Source organism: Pseudophryne corroboree, chromosome 1, assembly GCF_028390025.1.
Source record: "Pseudophryne corroboree isolate aPseCor3 chromosome 1, aPseCor3.hap2, whole genome shotgun sequence".
Classification (NCBI taxonomy): Eukaryota; Metazoa; Chordata; class Amphibia; order Anura; family Myobatrachidae; genus Pseudophryne; species Pseudophryne corroboree.
Window position 1 is genome coordinate 509,019,773 of NC_086444.1, and position 24,217 is coordinate 509,043,989.

At 41.0% G+C, this 24,217-nt stretch overlaps 1 protein-coding gene across 3 annotated transcripts in view; it reads left to right on the forward strand.

Annotated features, from left to right (window-relative positions):
* The window catches only part of TRPM3 (transient receptor potential cation channel subfamily M member 3), a 694,734-nt gene extending 672,840 nt beyond the window's left edge, over window positions 1–21,894 (forward strand). For 2 of the 3 annotated variants that reach the window (XM_063913889.1, XM_063913890.1), the window contains one exon: window positions 189–3,271. In XM_063913889.1, coding sequence (XP_063769959.1) covers window positions 189–1,605 — 1,417 coding nt within the window. In that variant the 3' untranslated portion in view covers window positions 1,606–3,271. Of the gene's footprint in view, window positions 1–188; window positions 3,272–16,962 lie in introns of those variants that run through there. The other variant, XM_063913891.1, reaches the window with a different exon arrangement.
* The last annotated feature ends 2,323 nt before the right edge of the window (window positions 21,895–24,217 follow it).

Consider the following 24,217-nt stretch of genomic DNA (forward strand, 5'->3'; position numbering starts at 1 on the left):
CTAGCATTTCCGCATGTGTTTAGTGATGATGAATGGGCCCCATTATGAGTGTTCTGATATACTGTATATTCTCCATGGGATGCTTATAAGTCAAAAGAATTTAGAGAAGGTAAAAGCATGGACAGCTTTTAAAGTTATGTTTTATTCCACGTACTTTAATTTTGGTTTACCTTTATTTTCTATTTCAGAGTGGAAAATATGTCCATGCGCCTTGAGGAAGTCAATGAACGGGAACACTTCATGAAGGCTTCCCTTCAAACGGTGGATATAAGACTTGCCCAACTTGAGGAGCTGCTGGGAAGAATGGCTACAGCAATGGAAAGACTCACTGGAGTTGATAAGGTAGAGACAAATAAAGCAAGATCTAGAACATCCTCAGATTGTACTGATGCAGCCTATATTGTAAGACAGAGCAGTTTTAACAGTCAAGAAGGAAACACATACAAATTGCATGAGATCATAGACCCTGTTGGAGAAGAGCCATTGTCTCCTACATCTCCAACCCTTATGCCTCGAATGAGAAGTCAGTCATTTTATGCACCAAATTTAAAGGACAAAAATGGACTGGAAAAAATAGAAGGTTTTTTTAAGGAAAAAACATTAACTCTACACAGAGCTACAAGCTCACACTCCATATCTAAGGATACCAAACCACCTCCTTCCCCACTGAACTCCTTGTCAGTAGCTCCCGACTCGAGGAGGCCTTCTTCTTGCATAGATATATATGTTTCAGCTATGGATGAGGCACAGTTTGGTTTAGGCTGTGGAGAGAGCTCAATGAATGTAGCCTGCAGTGATCAAGTGGCTGATGCAGCTTCAGCAGGCCGAGGCTGCAGTTCATCCAGTCACTGTGTGAGAAGCTGCAGCAGAAATCCCAGTTATGAAGAAGGCACAACAGACACACTTCCAGAAAACACAAACATGCCATGTGGCCAAAATCCCTGGGATGTGGACCATCCCATGTACCACACATTAGAACGTTCCAAAAGCAGTCGATTCCTTGCAACAGCACCTTTTGTTTTAGAGGAAACACCAATAGTAAAGTCACAGAGTTTCATGTTTTCACCCTCTAGAAGTTATTACAGCAATCTCTGTGTACCTGTAAAGACTGCAGAATACACAAGTATTACAGACTGTATAGATACCAGGTGTGTAAACAATACTCCACAGGCCAATGCAGAAAGATCAACATCTCCAGGATGTGTTCGAGAGAAAGTAGAAGATCCTGGGTGCTGCCATCCAGAGAGAGAGGCTGAGCTTAGTCATCCAAGCTCAGACAATGAAGATCCTGATGCAGAAGGAAAAAACAAATGTTCAACTTCCAATGAAAGTTCAACATCAAGAACACTCTTCAATAACTTATCGTTCCCAAAAATCGAAAGAGCAAATAGTTATTCTGCAGAGGAGCCCAATGTGATGTACGCACACACAAAGATGAGCTATTCCATAAGTGATAAACTTGATAGGCAGCGTACCACTGCAAGCCTTAGAAACCCATTCCAAAGGAGTAAGTCCTCTAGGCCTGAGAGTCGAGGGGACAGCTTGTCTATGAGAAGACTTTCCAAAACCACAGCCTTTCGTAGTTTTGAAAGTAAGCATAGCTAGATCTAATACTGTTTTCTACGTAAAAGTAAAAATGGAATGGTAATAGTTGACCACCCACAGCATTTTCTAGCACAACACAATGATCTTACAATATGGAACATCAAATGATAAACCAACACTGACACTGCCAAGCTTCAGTATCACTTTCTTTAACTTTTGAGCAAATGAAATGCTGAATTTCAGCCCAATATCATTCATACTTCATGGTTGAGACAAGATAATGTGAGTCTTATGCATTTTAAGTCATACAAATATCTATAAAGCCTCTTTCCAATGGTTTTGATTATATTGCCTAAGTTGAAAATGTTAGATTTATCAAATGAGATCACCCTTATTTCTTGGGAGACCTTTAGTAATTTGCACGACACAGAAGGACTTTACTATCGGAGCACAAACTGTATAAACTGTACTTGACATATCCTGTGTTTACTGTCTGTTGAGAAGCCTCTCTTGTCCTGTTCAGTGTATTCCAAAACAGGAGCTCTCAGGTCTGAATCCTGCTCTGCCAACCGCACACTTCTGTTGATCATGAGGGAAGAACAAACATGACAACATAATTGCTGCATGATTCCTGACCTGTCTGTTCTGTATTAGCTTCCAGTGCCACCATTCATCTTTTTTTTCTTTTTGCAACAAAAAGGAAAAAAACAAACAAAAGGGAAGATATGCCTTTGTATAGCTAACAAAAGAAAGATATTATATAAGAAAAAAATCCAAATAAACTTTGTGTATATCAGGGGCATTCTACCACAGTCAAGCAAGCTCAGGATGAATGTAATTTCATGATGTATTGTCATATATATTTTTTTTTTACCATGTGTTGTCAATGCAGTTGCCTCAGTAAATGCATGCTTTAAAAGCAATGGTAATAATAAGATGATATACTTTTGTGAGAAATGTATGCTTATCATCACTGTTATGTTTCAGTGATTTTTGTTATTGTTCTATGATCACTGCCAGATTATTTAATTGTTATGGTGCCGACACATTGCATACAAATTAGCAAAAATAAAAAAAACAAAAAAGTACAAACCAAAAGAAAATGAAAAAAAAACAAAGAAACCCACAGCAGCAAAGGAAAAAATAAAAAATAGTTGTGGTTACTTTTTCTATTTCAAAATATATATAAAAAATGATTTACTGTATTACACTGTAGTTAGTGTTGGCCGATGTACATATTTTTTTTATTATTATTATTACTACAATAAATGATCCAGTTTGAAATTTAAGGAGAGACAAATAATTTGCTCTGGACACGAAACTTTAATTACATTTTTCATTGCAGCATGGACCTAAGGATAATGCAATAGGTTGAAAGCACAGATATGATCATGATGGGCTAAATTTACTAAGCCTCTTCAATTGTTTTGGTACTTTTGGTACTTTTATTTAAAGGGACATTTATATTCAATTCAATACAATACTAGGGGGGATTGAATTAGCCTCAAACATTTTTCGGGATTTTTTTTGCCCGATGTTTTTTTCAGGGAATTGAATTGTGTCTCCTTTTCTCTCTGTAAAATATTCTGTTTTCAGGCGATAACACATTGGATCCGGTATAAGTTCCCGGACCTATGTTTTTGTGCAGCTGCCATCACACAAACAGGGCACTTTTGGGGGGGCACCTCTGTGGGTCCAGAAAAGAAAATCCCTGATAAATACTGGTGTCGGGCTGCCTTCAGGACTAATTAGATAGTCCCTGGGGTGGGGAGTGGGTGGGGGGTCATAATAGCCCATGGTAAATTACTGAGGAAAATTGAATTCCCTACTAGGTGTGTTTTGTTTTTAATCTAATTTAATTGCCCAATTAAATCCAGTACCTGAATCTGTCAATTGTACAGTGTATTTGAAAAGCTCTGTATAGTAAATTTATTCCAATGTCTCCTCTAAAGCACTGATCATCCTATCAAAGCTTGTCACTCAGTTATACCACATTTATGCATCATTTCACTGGACAACACACAAATGTTGTATGTCATATTCTGATCCCTAAACATTACATCTCAAAGTATGAGACTTTCCCAATAAGGAACTAAAGATAGATTATATTGATGCAGATTAATTCTGTCATTCTTTAACAGACATACGTTTGATTTAATAAATAGAATAATAGTGACTTGACACATAGAGGTATATGCAATTCACGGCGAATTGCGGCAATTTTTCGCCGTTTTTTTTTTCGACTCAATTCGCCAGGTGAATTCCGGCAGGTGCCTGCCGGAATTCACCATATTCAATGAAAAACGGATTCGCCAGAATCGCGGGCGAAAATCGGCCGATTTGGCGGATTTTGCCGCGATTTTAAAAAACGGTAAAAAACGGGAAAAACCCGGAAAAAAAAATGGCGTGGGGTCCCCCCTCCAAAGCATAACCAGCCTCGGGCTCATCGAGCTGGTCCTGGTTCTAAAAATCCGGGGAAAAATTGGCCAGGGATCCCCCGTATTTTTAAAACCAGCACCGGGCTCTGCGCCTGGTGCTGGTGCCAAAAATACGGGGGACAAAAAGAGTAGGGGTCCCCCGTATTTTTAACACCAGCATCGGGCTCCACTAGCTGGACAGATAATGCCACAGCCGGGGGTCACTTTTATGCCGTGCCCTGCGGCCGTGGCATCAAATATCCAACTAGTCACCCCTGGCCGGGGTACCCTGGGGGAGTGGGGACCCCTTCAATCAAGGGGTCCCCCCCCAGCCACCCAAGGGCCAGGGGTGAAGCCCGAGGCTGTCCCCCCCCATCCAATGGGCTGCGGATGGGGGGGCTGATAGCCTTTTGTGATAATAAAAAGATATTGTTTTTTCCAGTAGTACTACAAGTCCCAGCAAGCCTCCCCCGCAAGCTGGTACTTGGAGAACCACAAGTACCAGCATGCGGGAGAAAAACGGGCCCGCTGGTACCTGTAGTACTACTGGGGAAAAAATACCCAAATAAAAACAGGACACACACACCTTGATAGTAAAACTTTATTACACACTACCGACACACACATACTTACCTATGTTGACACGCCGACTGCCACGGTCTCCGACGATCCGAGGGTACCTGTGAAAAAATTATACTCACCTTCCAGCGTCCAGAGATAAATCCACGTCCAGAGAGATAAATCCAGGTACGCAAAAACGCAAATACCCGCTCCATACCGGACTGAAAGGGGTCCAATGCTTTCACATCAGACCCCTTTCTCCCGAATGCCGGGACATCACGTGACTCCTGTCACTGAAGTCCCTTCAGCCAATCAGGAAGCGCTACTTCCGTGGCGCTCACCTGATTGGCTGTGCGCTGTCTGTACTGTGACAGCGCATCGCAAAGCCGCTCCATTACTTTCAATGGTGGGAACTTTGCGGGTAGCGGTGGGGTCACCCGCCGGTCAGCCGCTGACCGGCGGGTGACCTCACCGCTAGCCGCTAAGTTCCCACCATTGAAAGTAATGGAGCGGCTTTGCGATGCGCTGTCACAGTACAGACAGCGCACAGCCAATCAGGTGAGCGCAACGAAGTTGCGCTTCCTGATTGGCTTAGAGACCTTTCTGTGACAGCTGTCACTGACAGGTCTCATTCGTGGAAAGGTGTCCCATGTGTCAGCATGGGACCCCTTTCAGTCCAGTGGTCGGGTATTTGCGTTTTCTTTTTTTGCCAAGTACGTGGATTTATCTCTGGACCATGGCTGAGGTGAGTATATTGAACTTTTCTTTTCAGGTATCCGTGGATTCTACATGGAGAAGAGGACCGATGTCGGCGTGTGAACATAGGTAAGTATGTGTGTGTCGACGTATGAAATAAAGTTTTACTGTCGACGGTGTGTGTGTCCTGTTTTTATTTGGGTATTTTTTCCCCAGTAGTACTACAGGTACCAGCGGGCCCGTTTTTCTCCCGCATGCTGGTACTTGTGGTTCTCCAAGTACCAGCTTGCGGGGGAGGCTTGCTGGGACTTGTAGTACTACTGGAAAAAACAATATTTTTTTATTATCACAAAAGGCTATCAGCCCCCCCATCCGCAGCCCATTGGATGGGGGGGGACAGCCTCGGGCTTCACCCCTGGCCCTTGGGTGGCTGGGGGGGGGACCCCTTGATTGAAGGGGTCCCCACTCCCCCAGGGTACCCCGGCCAGGGGTGACTAGTTGGATATTTGATGCCACGGCCGCAGGGCACGGCATAAAAGTGACCCCCGGCTGTGGCATTATCTGTCCAGCTAGTGGAGCCCGATGCTGGTGTTAAAAATACGGGGGACCCCTACTCTTTTTGTCCCCCGTATTTTTGGCACCAGCACCAGGCGCAGAGCCCGGTGCTGGTTTTAAAAATACGGGGGATCCCCTGTCAATTTTTCCCCCGCATTTTTAGAACCAGGACCAGCTCAAAGAGCCCGAGGCTGGTTATGCTTTGGAGGGGGGACCCCACGCCATTTTTTTTAATGATTTTACCGTTCCAGCATAAAAAAAAAAAAAAAAAAAAAAAAATATTTTAAAAAATATATAAATAATATTTGTGCCTCCCAAAAAAAAAAAAAAAGTACCTAAACCCTTCTAATATAAATAGATCTGCTATTCCCCCAAAAAAAAACACAAAAAAAACATGTTTAAATTTTTTTTATTTGTTTTCACCCTCCAAAGTGTGGCGGATTGAAAATGACGAATTTGCTGTCTAAAAGCACTGCTGTCGAATTTCCAAACTTGAATTGAATATGCTTTGGTCGAATTGCAGCACCTGTATCATTGCAGAAAAGTCGAATTTGCAAAAATTCGAATTTCAAAAAGTCGAATTTTGAAAGTCCGTTTTTTGGTCGGAAAGCACTGAATTGCATAGGCGATTTTTTTTTTTGGTCGAAAATGACACGAAATTCGACAATTTCGGGAATTCGACCGCAATTGCATATACCCCATAGTATTTTAAGGGGGGCGATATAAAGGGCAGATGTATCAAGCATATTTTCGTATAGTTTTCATGCTAATTTATTTTTCAGGATATGTATTAATTAAACTGTTCACATATTAGCTACCTGCCATGAAAATGTCCACACTGTAAAATATCGCCAAACATTTTTTTTCTCGAAAAGAGATATTTAGCAAAATTCTTCAAACACAGAATAGGATTTTTATTTTCGAATTTGATTGTTTCAGTTTTTGCCAACTTGTGATGGCGAATTAGGCAGAATTTCAGGAAAATGAATGGGGAAAGGCATATTTTCTTATCCCTCCCCTGAGTCTCTGTGTTTCTGCTCCTCTCCCAGCACAAGCAGAAATGTAGTGGTGACTGTACAATATCTTGGTGACAGCAGGAGATTGAGTAGATTTTCTCCACTTACCAAAATATCTGATACCCATACACCCAAGGCCATCTTAACATACTGTATAGATACACTGGGCAGCTGCCTAGAGGTCTTTGAGCATTGGAAGGTCCTGTGCGCAACATGCTGATTGGTGGATGGCTGGACCTGCCCACCAATCAGAGTGCAGTATACTTTACCTGCCTCCCAGCCTGCAGCAAGACAGTGAATGGCTGTCAGCATGCTGATTGGCGGAGCTATTCACCAATCAGAGAGCTGACAGCCGTCCACTGTAAGGAAGCATGTGGAGAGACGACGTGGGACCGCAGGAGGGATAAATTATGGTGGTTTTCGTGGTCTTATGCTGAGGCCATTTTCCTTCTTTTCTGCTTATCGTAGGAACATACTGTACACTTTTTGAACTTGAAGTCACTTTGATAAATTATTATTATTTGATACATTAAGATGAAAATCCATTTATTATAGTCACAATAAAACATGATAATTTTCACATGAAAATTTTTATTACATCTGCCCCTAAAGAATCAATCTTGGGTCGTTGCCATATTTGCGGCACCTTCTTCCAATGCCTCTACTGGGAGAAGTGTATAATCGGCAGATCCCGCCACACACGACTCCAGAATAACAATGATAAGTCATCAGTGAGGATATCCATACTTGTTATGGTTTCTGAATGCAGAATACTCTCTTGCGGAACAGTTTAAGGCATGAGAAAATACCGGGCCTACAAAGCGTTAATCCTACATTCTTTGTCTCTAATTACTTATAGGTTTCTACAGAAGTTTTACAATCCTTAAAGATTATTAGTTCAATAAATTCATATATTGATTCAGTTGTGTAAGATAAAATATAAGACTAGAAGAACTCTCAAAATTAACACAGCCATTTCTTAATTTTTTTTTATTTTTTTACAAACACGTGCTATAGTTTTTTTTATCCATTCACTATGTATTGCCTTTAGTTCCCTTATATAGAATACATTCCAGTTGCCCTATGAAAAACTTTACATAGATAGTCTGATAAACCCTATACAGAATACCAATTCTTGAAGAAAGTTATACTGCACTGTAAAAAATAAACGTGATATTCCAGTATGTGGGCATGGAAACAAATATTATTTTACTGATTCAATTAGGCACTTAAATTCTGGTAGTAAATTAATGATAATGATAAACTTAGATATTTATATTGCATTACATGAATACAGGTCACAAAGGGGGGAAGTTATTAAAGCATACAGAGAGATAAAGGGGGTCATTCCGAGTTGATCGCTCGCTAGCAGTTTTGAGCAGCCGTGCAAACGCATTGTCGCCGCCCTCGGGGGAGTGTATTTTTGCTTTGCAGAAGTGCGAACGACTGTGCACCAGAGCGCCTGCAAAATCTTTTTGTGCAAAACAAGACCAGCCCTGTAGTTACTTATCCTGTGCGTTGATTCTAACGATGGAGGGGCGGCTTTTGACGTCACACACCCGCCCAGCGAACTCCCAGCCACGCCTGCGTTTTCCTCAATACTCTTGCGTTTTTCTAAGCACTCCCTGAAAACTGTCAGTTGACACCCAGAAACGCCCTCTTTCTGTCAATCGCCTTTCAGCCGTCTGTGCGATTGGAATCGTCACTAGAACCAGTGCAAAACCACAATGGACTTTGTACCCGTACGCCATGCGTGCGCATTGCGGTGCGTAGCATGCGCAGATTAGCCGTTTTTTACACTGATCACTGCGCAGCGAACAATGGCAGCTAGCGATCAACTCGGAATGACCCCCCAAATTACTAACCAGTCAGCTCCTAACTGCCATGTTTAAGGCTGTGTTTGAAAAATCACACAGTGAACAAGCCACCCTCCGGTGAAACGGCCGTTTGTGTCAGTGGTGCTGATTTGTGCACAATTCAGCCCACTTATCCCCTGGTATCGTATCCACCCATTTGGGTTTTATAATTATTTGAATCACTTTGTACTGTTTTGAGATTGACACTTTGTTGCAAATACCCTTATTATTCTGGATAAGGTTACCAATCTGGGGTCTATAACCTTTTGAATTATTTTGTGTATTATTATGGACTATTTATGAGATTAGCACTCTGATACACATATTCATACCATTTTAGATAAAGGTTGGCTTTCTCTTATCTTGCTACATACCCCTTTGGGGGTGTATTTATTGGAACCTATCAAGCATTATAATTACCTTGTTCACCAATATGAATTGTTTGTAAGATTGGCATTTTTTTGGTGCATATATCCATAATTTTGGAGACTAATTTTTTTACACCTTGCCTGACACCCATTTGGGGATGCACCTATGGAAAATATGTTGCACTAGCTTATTGATGTCAAAATCACTCGACTTCTGTACCTCTCCTAGTAGCTACATATCTTTATGCTAACAGGCTCAAATATTTCAGTTCCACACATGGTCACCTTTTATATTCTATGAGTATAAGCCAGCCGCCTCTCTCATCCTATGTCCGCTGTATACCATTATATGACACTGGACAGCAGAAGGTGGGGCCCTTTACCCATACTATCACTTTCTCCCTTACCTCCTTCCAGTACTCTCTCATCCACATGCAAGATTTGTTTCTCTGCAATGCTCCAGTAACAGAGAAACTGTGTAAACCAGTTGGAAAGCAGAAGTACTTCTAATCTCGGTATCTGTCATTAACCACACACTCTCTCATTTGTTATCATGGATCCTTTATGGCCACATATCACTAGCTCCGCCCAAACTCATTTGATCTTGGAAGCAAAGCAGTGAAAAGCCCAATCAGTGCCCAGATGGGTGACCACTAAAGAATATTGGGTGCAGTAATTGATTTATCCGTGAAAATAACAAAAAGCAGAAGTGTGGGAGCAACCTTTGACACTTACCATTTTCTCCTTACCTATTAGTCTCATTTAAACCAGTCCAATCACTAAACAGTCATCACATCCTTACCAGGAGGACCTCTAGAGAAGGTGACACGTTATCGATTTTGAGGTAATCTATATTATACGATACCGTCCTTCTTACAATTCTCTGGATATCGATGGATATTCCAGCCTCATATTTTCACGACAGGTACACCATCAGGGACAACTTGATACCCCTAATTTCTTCATTGTTGACATTACCCTAATAAGGGTTCACTTTGTACCATATATAGGTATTTTAATTTTCATTAATTTTTTGTTAGATTTCCTTATATGTCTGTATGTGTAACATTTAAACTTGTTGATATTAAAAGTTAAGTTTTTAATAATTTACCATACCAAGTGTGCCCCAACACAGAGTCTCTCTTTCTTCTTTCTGTATACTTGTGTTTGAAAAATGACAGGAGACAGTTGGTATTTTATCTCTCCCCAAGCTTTCATAAATTTCCCCCATAGTGGTTTTTTTTATACATTATCAATCATTTAAGAGTATGTTCTAAATAATAATAATAATAATAATAATAATAATAATAAATAGATTTACTGTTTCTAAGCCATTTTGTAAACATGTCTACTACAAACAATCAGTTTTAACTATTTAACATTATATATGACTTATGTCAAAGCTGACTACTTTTGTCTCTATAGTCCTTACAGAAAATGTTATACATGCATTTTTACTACCACTGAACTACTTTCTTTAACATCTTTATAGCAATATTACATCTGCACCATTTCTCCTGTTGACTTTGGTTCCTTTAATTTTAGGAACAAAGTATTTTTGTAACTTATTGACAACTGCAAACATGTCCAGAATATTTTAACATCTAAATTTAAGCAACAGATTTCTACAAAGCCACTACAGCAAATGTATATATTATTTATACCTTATATATACACCACTCTTTTTTTTCTCACTTAAACCAGTGGTTCCCAAACTTGCTTGAATCATGGCGCCCTAGAGTATCAATATTTTTTCAAGGCACCCCTAATACAAATGTTTCTTATTGATAAATTAAAAAATATGTATTAAATTCAATAAATTGTGCTTATCTGTCATCTTTAGGGTCAGTTACGTGTTGGTGTACAGTTGTGATTTTAATTGTCCACATATTTTATGATTGGCAGCCATTAGAACTGGTTTTGCCTATCTCATTGACGATAAGTAATTTGTTTTGGTCCTGGACCACCAACCGAGGCACCTCTGCAAGAGCTTTGCGCACGCCAGGGTGCCTAGGCAGTGGCACACAGTTTGGGAACCACTGACTTAAACTGTTATGTGTTTCTGAACGTGTTTAATATTAATAGAGGCACATACCAGCACAATCACAATTTTTGTACAGTATATTGCATATATAAATATGTGCAATGTGCAATTAACAAGTTAATGTGACCACAATACTGTACATTGTGGAATATATTTTTGTGAGCCAATGCATTATATATCACTTTACTTTTTTTAAAATAAATATTACAATATTTAAAGAGCACAAATTACGAAGACCCAATCAATTGGGGAGTTCACAAAATAAAGAGAGCACAAACTATGAAGCGCTCATCAATTAGGGAGTATACAAAAATGAAAAAGAGCTAACAGGAAGCAAAGAAGTAACAGTGGGGAAGCATTGGTATAAAATTGCAATAAAGACTCAATATCAAAGTTAGAAATAGGGGAAATTTTCCAGATCAGAGAGAACACATAATGTTGTTAAAACAAAAACAAAAAAAAATGTAAAGTCTGAAAAAATAGCATTCATATTTTTAGTTTACAATAGTATACACTTCAACATATTGATCATAGAGAACAATAAGTAACTTATTATCTCACTGTTACCTGGATGCAGTCAGACATATAAATTGTGCTAGACAAGTAATACTATCATACAATTAATATTAAATGCAAAATAAGAAGGAAAACCCAGATTGATTGATTTACCAGTACTGTTTGGAATAAATTAATAACATTTTTAAAAAAAAGTAAATTTTATGGTTTAATTAGGGTCAGACCACCTTTCATTTGCTCCTCCTTGTGTACGTAGTTTTAAAGTGGGTAGTGGTAAAAGATCAACCAATCAAATCATCAGAATAACCACAACAGCACAAATGATTTCATGTTTTGTGTGAGATGATCTGGATGTGGCCACTCTTTTGATTCTCTAAGAGCTGTATGGGATTGGGCAGTGTCATAATGTGTCATGATATGTGAATGTGATATGGATGTAAGCAAGAAGACCAAGTGTGAGATTTATTAAATGTGAAGCTCCAGCCAGACTGCTGTGAGAAAACTGCAAATGAACCTATACAGTACGAAACAAAGTTCATCCATCCAACTTGTTTTATGGTTAGAATACACTAAAGAAAAGGGGATTTAATAATTAATGATAAACACACAAGTGTAGCATTGTATTTTAGTAATTCATGAAAGCTGTGGGAAATCACATTTCAAATTCCCGTGTTCAAGTATTGCTATTATGTTATATTACATTACATAATATATTATATTATATTACAGTAGTGGCAGTGCAATTTTTATTTTCAATATTTGATAAGAAATCTTTCTTCTCCAAAGACTTGCACTAAATCCAGGTCTTGCTGGTCAGCGAGACACTATTCACTCTTGTGATCATGTATTCTTACAGAACAGGAGAGAGGTCATGGTTCGGGCACACTATAATGCTCCAGCAAATAGTTTGGTATCACATTATATCTGTAGGTAATGTATTTTTCAAGGCTGCCGTATACGGAATAAAGTTCAATAATGTGTAATGGTAGAAAAGATTGGAAAGTCTCTTCATTCATAATAGAAATATTATAGAGAGCAACAATCCTGAGAGCACATAGGAACTGATGAATTGGGCGCATACTGCTCAAAAGAAACAGGGAGCATTGTACTCATCTCCAGATGTGCAGGCCTCTGCATTATCAGCCTATGCACCTGCTTTACTATAGGTTATCATCATTGTGTATACTAGCAGGGCCGGCTCTAGGCATGTTCGAATAGAGCGGCCGCACAGGGCGCCACCCTTAATGGGCGCCGCGCGCTGGCGCCGCCATATTCGATGCTGGAGCCGGCCCTGTGTGTGCAGCATTGGCCCGTGTGCACTGTGCGCTATGCGCGCTGCGCGGCGACGGTGTCTGACGTCAGACGCCGGCGCCATAGTGCACACAAGTGGCCACCCGGACCCAGGCTCACTCTGACTCGCCGGCCGCCCGCCCGCCAGCACTCCCGCCCGCTCGCCAGCACACTCGGACAGGCGGACAGCAGCAGTACTCCTCCCAGCAGCGCCGCAGGTATTGGGGGGATCCGCACTGTGGGGGCATTTCTGGCTATGGGGGGGGGCATTTCTGGCACTGTGGGGGGCATTGCATATCTGGCTCTGTGGGGGCATATCTGGTTCTGTGGGGGCATATCTGGCACTGTGGGGGGCATATCTGGCACTGTGGGGGGCATTTCTGGCACTGTGCGGGCATATCTGGCACTGTGGGGGCATATCTGGCTCTGTGGGTGGCATATCTGGCACTGTGGGGGGCATTTCTGGCACTGTGGGGGCATATCTGGCACTGTGGGGGCATATCTGGTTCTGTGGGGGCATATCTGGCACTGTGGGTGGCATATCTGGCACTGTGGGTGGCATATCTGGCACTGTGGGGGGCATTTCTGGCACTGTGGGTGGCATATCTGGCACTGTGGGTGGCATATCTGGCACTGTGGGGGGCATATCTGGCACTGTGGGGGCATATCTGGCACTGTGGGGGCATATCTGGCACTGTGGGGGCATATCTGGCACTGTGGGGGTATTTATCTGGCACTGTGGGGGCATTTATCTGGCACTGTGGGGGCATTTATCTGGCTCTGTGGGGGCATTTATCTGGCTCTGTGGGGGCATATCTGGCTCTGTGGGGGCATTTATGTATCAGGCACTGTGGGGGCATTTATGTATCTGGCACCGTGGGGGCATTTATGTATCTGGCACCGTGGGGGCATTTATGTATCTGGCACCGTGGGGGCATTTATGTATCTGGCACCGTGGGGGCAATTATGTATCTGGCACCGTGGGGGCATTTATGTATCTGGCACTGTGGGGGCATTTCTTGCACTGTGGGGGCATTTCTTGCACTGTGGGGGCATATCTTGCACTGTGAGGGCATTAATGTATCTGGCACTGTGGGGGCATATCTGCGCTGTGGGGGCATTTATCCATCTGGAACTGTGTGGCCATTTATGTAGCTGGCACTGATGGGGGGCATGTCACGTGTAGCTGCCACTGCTGGGGGGCATGTCATGTGTAGCTGGCACTGCTGGGGGGCATATCATGTAGTGTTCCCGCTAGGCGTCTGTGGCTGGGCAGTGTGTCTCAGTGCTCTACCTGGCGCAATGTGTCTAACGTGCTCTTATAGGAGGTTCTACCTGGTGCAATGTGTATTAGCTGCACTACTGTGTGGTGTAATGTGAATTGCCACTATAATGTGGCTACGCACCTTCCCCACGAAGTAACTCCCCTAAATTTTTGCTGCGCGCCTTCGGCGCGCACTGTCCATGCTTTAGCGTGTGGAAATGGGTACAACAAGCATTACAATATGTACATCATTTTGCCCACCTAACTTAAAAATGTGCCCTCCCTGTGATCAGCAACCTGCCCTAAAAAGTGAACACTATCATGTGTAGCTGGCACTGCTGGGAGTCATGTCACGTGTAGCTGGCACTGCCGGAGGGCATGTCATGTGTAGCTGGCACTGCTGGGGGGCGAGACCACGCCCACTTTTTCAGGAGGCCACACCCACTTTTTCAGGAGCGCGCGCCTTCGGCGCGCGCATGGGGGAGGGGGGGGGGCACTTTTAAATTTTCTCGCTCAGGGTGCTAGTAGGCCTGGAGCCGGCCCTGTATACTAGCACCTGCCTTATACTACTGTAGGTGCAAAGATACACCTAACAGGCTTATACTGTAAATGCTGGCCTGTATAAACACACCCTTACTGAACTTTTCCTATGTGAGAATGGCCCATCACACTCCCGTTCCGCCTTTCTGGTCTTATGTGTACATAAACTTTTAATATTATTTTTAATATGCATTTGACTACATACTCACATTAGCGTATGCACACTGCAAATATATGCAAGATTAGCTACACAAACAGGCATACATTCAACTCTGCATCAACCTGAAAGTCTTTAGTTTTACATAGATACAATTGGGTGTGATATATTAGTGTATATATAATTTAGGTTGACATGAGAATGTTGACATGTCCTGAACATTTTTGATTTGTATTTTCCGTATAACTCTAACCGTAATGGTAACCCTAATGCTAACATTAAGCCCAATGGAAATTTCAACATTATGATGATGTCAGCATTTCAAGTCAATATTCTGTCAATGTTGACATTTTGCAGGTGTCAACATTAATTATGTCGGCATTTTATTAATTATGTCGACACTTTTGTATTTATGCACCTTCTCCTACTTAACCATACCACCCAATTATTCCGGTGAGGTGGCCATGCCTATCCCTAGTCCCAAAAGGGAACATTAAGACTGCTTGCTCTGTTTAGTCAGTGCAAACATTTACTCCCACAGACACTGCCATCTTTGCCCACAAATACAATTACATAGTCATAGAGCAGGAGCATTTGCACAAAAGAAGGTGTGTGACAGCACACACAGTGACAGGTTGGTATCCTTGAATAGTCAAGAATGATCCTTTTTCCAATAGGTCCCCAGTCCTCACTAACAGAGTACATTTGGGAACAAGAATTTCAACTTCAAAGTATTTACCTGTGGCCCCTGCATAAGTGAATTAAGCTAGTTGACATGGCTAGCACTAAGGGCCACACTGAGGCCATATGGCACTTCTGGCAAATAATAAAAGGGCTGATGCCCCAGTCTGGCCCAAAAGCCTGCCATGGGACACATACCTGTGACCACGACACAGCCCCACTAAGCCTGATCACGCCCCTTTAACGACATCGTGCACAGATGGAGGCTAGCCCAAATTTGTCCCTGCTAGTACTTGGGAGGAACGTAATATCACACATTTTTCTGAAACTAACAATTTGCTACTAATACATTTTTGTAGTTGTGTAACTACAGTATGCTTTTACCAATTACACAGTAGTTTTGAATATCTGTGTATAAAAGGCCAAACATATTGCATAGTGCTGCACAATTATGCTATATAGATAGTAATTGCTTCATGTACAAAGGAGTCAGTATTTAAACCAGTTATTCACATATCCACATTAAACAAGTGTTGACTTAAGACAAAAAAATATTTCTTAACCTACCAAATATCTGTAATTCTAGGCAACTAGATTTCCTTGTAAATAAAGCACATAGTAAATGTATAAATATATCAATTATTTGCCCAAACTAGTTTCATAGTGACATTACCGATATTCACTCATGAGAAGTATCAAGATTCCAAACATATGTAAAACCCAGCAGCAATCTTGTAATTGTGCCATGTAGAAGTGCTATCAGGGGGAAATGTATTAAGCCTTGGAGAGATAAAGTTGCAGCCAATCAGCTGTTAACTGCCATGTTACGGACTGTATGGTCAAAAACACTAAGCGATACCGCCCTTTTGGCGCAGATTTAACATTAGTAAAAGCAGAATGCTAGAACATTTAGTACATAGACAAGTAGATCTGTAAAACTAATTATGAAGCTACTTAATGAACCAGTTACCATGGGTTCAGTATTTATAAAATACAGTACTTACTTATATTTAGTGTTTATCAAACTTTAGAGTCAACAGTTTTACAATGAAATTGCAATAGTATGAGTATATTACAGGGGTATACATTATTTTCATAACAATACAGAAAAACTACTGAGCCTATTTCTACTACAACCAATGCCTCCCGTGAAAAGGGCCATATGTGCGGCCACTGAAATCCAAAATGTGGCTTAATGGCTCATGCGCTGGATGTTTGTTTGTTTTTTATTTAGCAAATTAATTATATTCCTAGTCAATACCAGCTGGATTTTTTGTGGGGGATTATTCAATTTGCAATAATATATGAAGCATTAAAGAGTTATAGCTGTTATACATAAAGGGAAAAAAATTGTCTATGTAGAATTTATTTTTCTACAAATGTCCTGTAAAAAAAAATGAGTTATTCAGGATGGGATACCTGCTTTTATTTTAAGGAGCTGTTATTCTGCTTCTAGGAAAAATAAAAAAGGATCCATAGACTTCAGTGGAACACTGCCCCAAGTGGTAGGGCATACCTGCACTTATTTATTCATATCTGGAACCATTGGAATACCAATCTCTTGCACTGATATGATGAGTGATTTTGACCACAGTACACATGAAGGTTGTTAAACTTTTAGCACCAAAAGGTAACTCAGTATCATAACAAATGCGCTGATGCCAGCACTAGAGGAGATATATTTTTCAGATTGTTAATAAGATATATTTAAAGCCGGGTTACGGTCATTAGGTCGACAGCACTTAAGCCGACAGTCATTAGGCCGACCACTATTGGTCGACATGCATTAGGTCGACAAGGAAAAATGTCGATATGAGTTTTTCACATCTTTTTTCTTCATTTTTGAAAATTTTTTATACTTTACGATCCATGCGAGGGGACACGGTGCACTAGTTGGGGTTCCCCATCACTTTACGAAGAAAACGACACCAAAAACAGTCAAAAAACTCATGTCGACCTTTTTCCACGTCGACCTTGTACATGTCGACCTATTGACCATGTCAACCTAATGACCATGTCATCCAATAGTGGTTGACCTAAAGACTGTCGACTTAAGTGTCGTCGACCTAATGAACCATACCCTTTAAAGCCTCAGGATATGTGTTACTATATCAGAAAGTGGAAGGTAATTTGCAAAAATATGTTTCAAATATATATTTTCAGAATTATCTTGGGTGAATATGTGAATGTATGCAGGTTGATGAACATTTGAAAACAGATTTTTACAACTTTTGTAAACTATTCTTGTGAAGTGCCATATGTAACACAGAGCCTTACGAGAAGTGGATTTGTTGCCTGCCACTAGAAACAAAGGGGGTTGAATCAGTGTGTGTTATTTGTTCCCTAGTACTGAATGCTTGTTATAATATATTTGCACTGGATGAGATGACAAGGCATTATATGTGCCCTGGATGAGATGACAACACATTAAGCCTGTGATAAAGCAAGATCTTTTCTTTGTTTCTTTATGAATTCATACATGAAGTAGAATGCTATTGACCAATGCTCCAAAGGACCAACCACACATTGGCATATCAATAAAGGAGGTTCAATTGCATTTGACTTGCCGCAGTTAATCAGTCCTTCCTTGGAAGTCAACGCGAGGTACCTGTGTTGAGCAAAAATTAATGAAATAGGTAACATCCGAAAGACTATTATGCCACTTGTCATATAAATGCAGTTCTCCCAACTACGAGTAGAAATGCAGCATGTACGGTATATGGTGGCATTGGAAAGAATGGATTCAAATGTCACCCCCTGTTTATATGCTAGCATACTATAGTTTAAGAAAGCTAGCAAACACTGGCTAGTGGATAGGTTTGCCTAATGTACATGTCAATCTTCATTTTGAATCACTTAATTACATAAACTGTATAATACGAAATGTATTCATCAAAAACATTTAAACATTTGCAAACAATGGGGCATATGTATTAAGCCTGGAGAAGTGATAAAGCAGTGATAAAGCAAGGTGATAACACACCAGCCAATCAGCTCCAATATGTAAATTGACAGTTAGGACCTAATTGGCTGATACATTACCACCTTCCACTTATCACTGCTTTATCACTGCTTTATCCATTCTCCAGGCTTAATACATCTGCCCCAATGGCTTTTATTGCAGAATTTTACATGAGGTGTTTAGTGTAGATGAGGTAATAGATGGAACATATTAATGGGTCGATTCAATTATGCTCAGTCCTCTCACACCTTCAAGACACTTATGGTACCTCCGGATTCGCAGATTAGTTTTTGCAGTACCATAGGACTGTAAGCAAAAATGTGGAAGAGAGCGGTTTGAGTCGAGGCTGCAAGGGGGGGATATGTTGTGTTGGTATTGGCATGGAAATGCCATTGCAATAACAAATCGCACCCTTACTGGGTAAATGAATTTGCCTCTAAGCACTCATACAATATTTCATCTAAACATATACATTTCTCATTTGTTGTTGTTGGTTTTTTTACCGTTACCTTAAAGTATATACTCTTCAAAGTAACTTTATCTAATACAGTAAATGATAAATATATATCTTTTAATTGTGTATTTTTTCTTATGAATCCAGAATTTAGCTGATATTCTAGATTTGAATAATATTCATCTTGCCAATATCAGACGGTCATAATTTCAGTTCTCGTAGTTAGAATTTACCTCTCTTGCACTCCGGAATGTGCCCCATTAATAGGCATAACGGACTGTGACTGCAGATTGCTCACCCCACACGGCAAGAAACTATGAGGATTTGTATGATCCTTTTTGTTTTCTTGGTGAGCTTAATCCCAGGCCACATGAGATGTTTTATATTTGGACACAAATGCTATAAATAGCTATCATTCATTTATATGGAAGAGAGTAAAGAACTGCAGCTCGTGTAATCAGCCCTATGAACAGCTTAGGACTGTCCTGGAAAACAAACTGCACAATAAAATTCCTCTTTTCTGCACATGGAATACAATTTATGCCATCTGTGCTTCTACTATGGGCCTTACAATATAATATACAATTAAAGTATTTCAACCGGAGCTTATTATAATAAAATGATGGGCCTGATTCACAGGTGGACGCAATGCCGATGTTTGCGGATTTAAGCATTTTGTAATGTTTATGCGTGACAGTCGCACTGCGCACGTGCCAAGTTTATTTGTCAACGGCAAAGAGAGGATTTGAACGCAGAGTGACTGACCGTCAGTGATGGAGTAATGAGGGGGAGGGTGACAAGTCAAACGCGGTTATGATGCAACCATTTCGGTAACATCTCAGCCTGTGACTGTGTCTGTGTACGCAGTTACAATGGCTCTGACAGCTTACAGCACAGATGATCGATGATGCGACAGATGTGCATAAAATAGTGTATTTTTGTATGCAATTGATGGATTAGAAATGCCACCAGTGGACGTCCCAGCCCACGGCTGCGACATTAGTATATTTTCACAGAACCGCAGCATACGGAATCGCAGTCACGATAGGATTTGCATGCATAGCTGAATCAGGTCCTACGGAACTTTGTCACATTTTACATTGTAGTGCCCCGATGTCCGCCATTGGAGAATCACACGTGTTGAGCTTGCATGCGCCGCCTCAAAAACTAAGTGGCCATGGAGACTATTTCAAGTTGCTGACAGCTACAGTTGTATAGCTTTTCTTGTCGGCTACAAAGTACAGTAGCATCACCCAGCAGAGGTAACACAGAGCTGTGTAATATGTTACTGGCTACAAAATAGTGATCAATGATTTCTTGCTGTTGCTGCAAATAGGAAGCACACTCTCAGGGATATTCAATTACCTGCACTGACTATCGGGTGTAAAGTATCGCCGGGGGGCTATTAAATCCCCAGCTTTACAGGGATTTATTTCACCTGCCTCAGGCAGGCGAAGCAAAGTCCCAGAAAACAGCCCCATTTTCACCCGAAAACGGGGCTGTTTCCCCCGAAAACACAGGTTTGGCTGAACCTACGTGGTTTTAGGTGAAAAGGATGTTTTTTCCAGGTGAAAAAACATTGATGAAACTGGAAGTTTAATCGGCAGTAATTGAATATCAGTGTCTGTCTGGTGACTTTCTGGGATCTCCAAACGGGGATCATGTGTGTGACCAGCAAAATAAACATATGTTGGGAACTATTTACTTAAGCAGCAAAATAGCTCTGTTGTAGCTTAAACATTAAAAGACTATGCACAATGAAGATCAATGATATATACGCATTACATAATACAAGGGGCTATAAATTTAATTGAAAACCTCAGTATCTTCTCCCACATATTCATATATTCCGGATATGCTTATGAGTGCTTACTATATTCCACATAGCCAGCATAGAACAAACACATTGGGGGAGCTGTACTAGGCCTTGGAGTGTAATATATTGGGGAGAGATAAAATAACCCTCGTTCAGCTCCTAACTGCCATGTTACAGGGTGTGTTTGAAAAATGACAGTTAGGAGCTGATTGGTAGGTAGTTTATCTCTCTCCACTTTATCACTTTTTAAGGCTTAGTACAACTGCCCCATGGTGTATCATGTTTATCCTATTCTGGATGTGACAGCTACAAATCTGAGTTCGTGGCTTTGCCCTATTCAGTGTAATACAGGCCTAGGAATATGTTTTTTTGTTTTTAATCAGAAACAAGTATCATCTTTCCTCATATCAGAGGCTGTTTATAACCCCTTAGGAAACAAAGAAACTCAGATTACTCCCTCTACTCTAACATTTTTTATAGAATTCTTATTTTGTGATCCCACTCCTATAAAATATCAACAAAAGATCCAACAGGACATGCTGCTGAAAACGGGTGGCAAATGTGACGGCCTGCTCAGTGCGCCTCTCACGTGCGATCTGTCACAATGTACGGAGACTTTGAATAAGAAGTAGTGCTACAAGGTATGTGTGTGTGTGTGTGTCTTGCTCTCCAGGCCATAGACAAGGAGAACCTTTGCTGCTACTGCTGTCTGGAACAGTGTTTGCAATACTATTTCATAGACTATAAATTAGAATTTTATTTATACATATTATGATGATCAATAGCTATTAAGGAAAAGGGAAAAAGAGGATGTCTGTAAGGCATCCACTGACAATAATTTCTAGCTGTTTGTTGTGTTGATTACCTACATGTAATGTACATATGCAGTTATTTCACAGAGCAGCCTGTGCCATGTGTATTATATTGCTCTATATATGTTAAGAAAAATGACTGAGGCAATTTGTAAACTGCTTCATGGACTTACTGTGTAAATATTGAATCATTTTCCAGAGAAATTACTACTGATGGTTTACCGGATTCACAATGCACTTTTAGGTTGTGTGTTTAGAAATGAGTAATAATAACAACGCTGTAGAAATTTCAGGACTTTATGTAACAAATGTTTTGCAATAAAAAGGATGTGGTTACGATCTTGTCATTGTGTGCGTTTTGTTTGTTTTGTTAAATAAAATTGTAAGCTTAGAGTTGCACAATTATGTACGGTACACTAATTTGACATGGTAGCAGTTTCCGAAATCTAACATTCCAGTACTTTAGAACTGTAGAACTTGTTTACACAAATACAAGCACATTGCACCAGGAGCTTGTATTGGGGGAGATGTACTAAGCCTTGAATAGTATCAGCCAATCAGCTCCCAACTGCCATGTCACAGGCTGGATTTGAAAAATGACAGTTAGGAGCTGGTTGGTTGGTACTTAATCACCGTGCAATTTATCACTTTTCAAGGCTTAGTACATCTTTATCTTAATGCAGCAGTGCTATAAGAAAAAAATATATAATGCACTGGGAAAAAATCTCCCAAAATACCACTTGTTCAACCCATACTTATGTATCAGATGATTTATAACAATTAGAGAACATCGACTTTGCAAAGTTTTATTTCACATGAGAAATTTCTTAATTTCTTTAAAATAAATAATAAAATCATTGGTTTATTAGTATATCTATTCACATTTAGATTATTACAATATTTTGGGTTTAATTCAAAATCAGTTCTAGATAATCCACAAAATTGATTTTTAGAGGAGACCCGTTATTGGACAGAAACATATGGGTCCGCGATGTTATCACAGATCCCATGTGCAGTGGCATCACAAGAGTGGGGGTGCGGCCCACTGAATGATGACACCAAAGTGCCAGCCCCTGCTTAGTGACAGAAGCTGGGTGCGGCACTGTAATATTACGTCCCTGTAGAAGCCGGCACTACTGGCACGCCAGTCTCCAGGAGCAGCCCGCATCTCCCGGACCCCCCAAGTGATGAAATGGTGGTTGGAACGCTCAGCAATGCTCCCATCCAGCGAAGTCATGCCCCCATCCCACAAAGCTATGCCCCTTTTACGGCGGGACCGCACACGGTGTACTTTAGGTGAGTGACGTCCCTGCCTGTGTGATATCAGCTGATAACAGGTCATTTACTATACGGTAAAAACAGGCTGGAATTTGATAGCCTAATAGCGTTATCGGACTAAGAAGCGCATTACTACTGTGCAGTAAATCACAGCATCTAATAGGATACTGCTCAATGTTTTGGTATACAAAAATAACACTTTCACACATTATCAAAAAATTATTTTTGCCCATAAAATAAAGGTCTGTATACAATGAAATGTCTGTACAAAATAGCTTTAATATTCCACCCCAGTTTTCGATTTGTTCCTGGCAATCAGCCACTCAAATATCCTCCAGTCTTTGGTACATTATATCAATCCCACAACTCCGTGCTGCTTAATTTCTTTTCTTAACTGGGATAAATATATAAAAGTAAGCAAAAACTAGTGTTCAAAGTGGCACTACTTGAGATTGATGTAACCATAATTATATGATTCTCCCATAGCTCCACCTTATACTGTAGTTTTCTACTTTAATTTTAATTTCATAACAGTGAGCTACAGATTCTGTATAAAGGGAGTCTCCAGGAAATTCTGATATAGAGTGTATAATTATGGTTTTCTTACTGTTTGTGAATATTGTTTAAACAGGAGGCAAAGTGTTAGATGGACATGGAAAAACTGAAATAGAACATGCAACTGCAAAACCATTCACTAGCAATTACATGGAAAGCAAATATTGGAAAAGTGTGAAAATGTGCAGGAGCTGCTGGCAAATTTTATCCATCATATAAAGTGGGGGAGGTTTTCACCAGCAATAGGGCTCCACCTTCGACACAACCAAATGCAATATATACTGTATCATTTGTTTGTTAGTGTGTCCTCCTTGGTGACTATGATTACCAATGTTAGGCTGTGTTTCTGTATAGGGCAGGGTAGAGTATATCAGAGTATAATAGAACAATGTACTATAGGATGGGTGCAGGAATGGGTCAGAGATGGGTACCTGGCCCAGTGGCGTCATGAGGAGGGTGCGGGGGGTGCGGCCCTCACCCAGGTGTCACCCTTCAATGGGGTGACACCAAAAAGAGCTGTACACCCACACTCACTTCCGCCAATAATTCAGACACCTGCCTGGACTGACCATTTTCACGGCCGCGGCGCCGCCGGATCTGTACTGCCGCAATCTATAGATGCCGGGTGCAGGACGTCACTCCCGTGACGTCATCACGCACGCCGGCAGGGCAGGCCATTCTGTGAGGGAGAATGGGAGTCGAGTGCATGATGCCCACGTGGGGTGCGCCCGGCTCCCGTCTTTGCAGCTAGCAGAGTACCCGGCTCTCCTCCCTGCCTGCCACCGCCGGGCGCGCACAGGAGATACGCCTGGATCGCGTCCCTGCCGCTGAAGG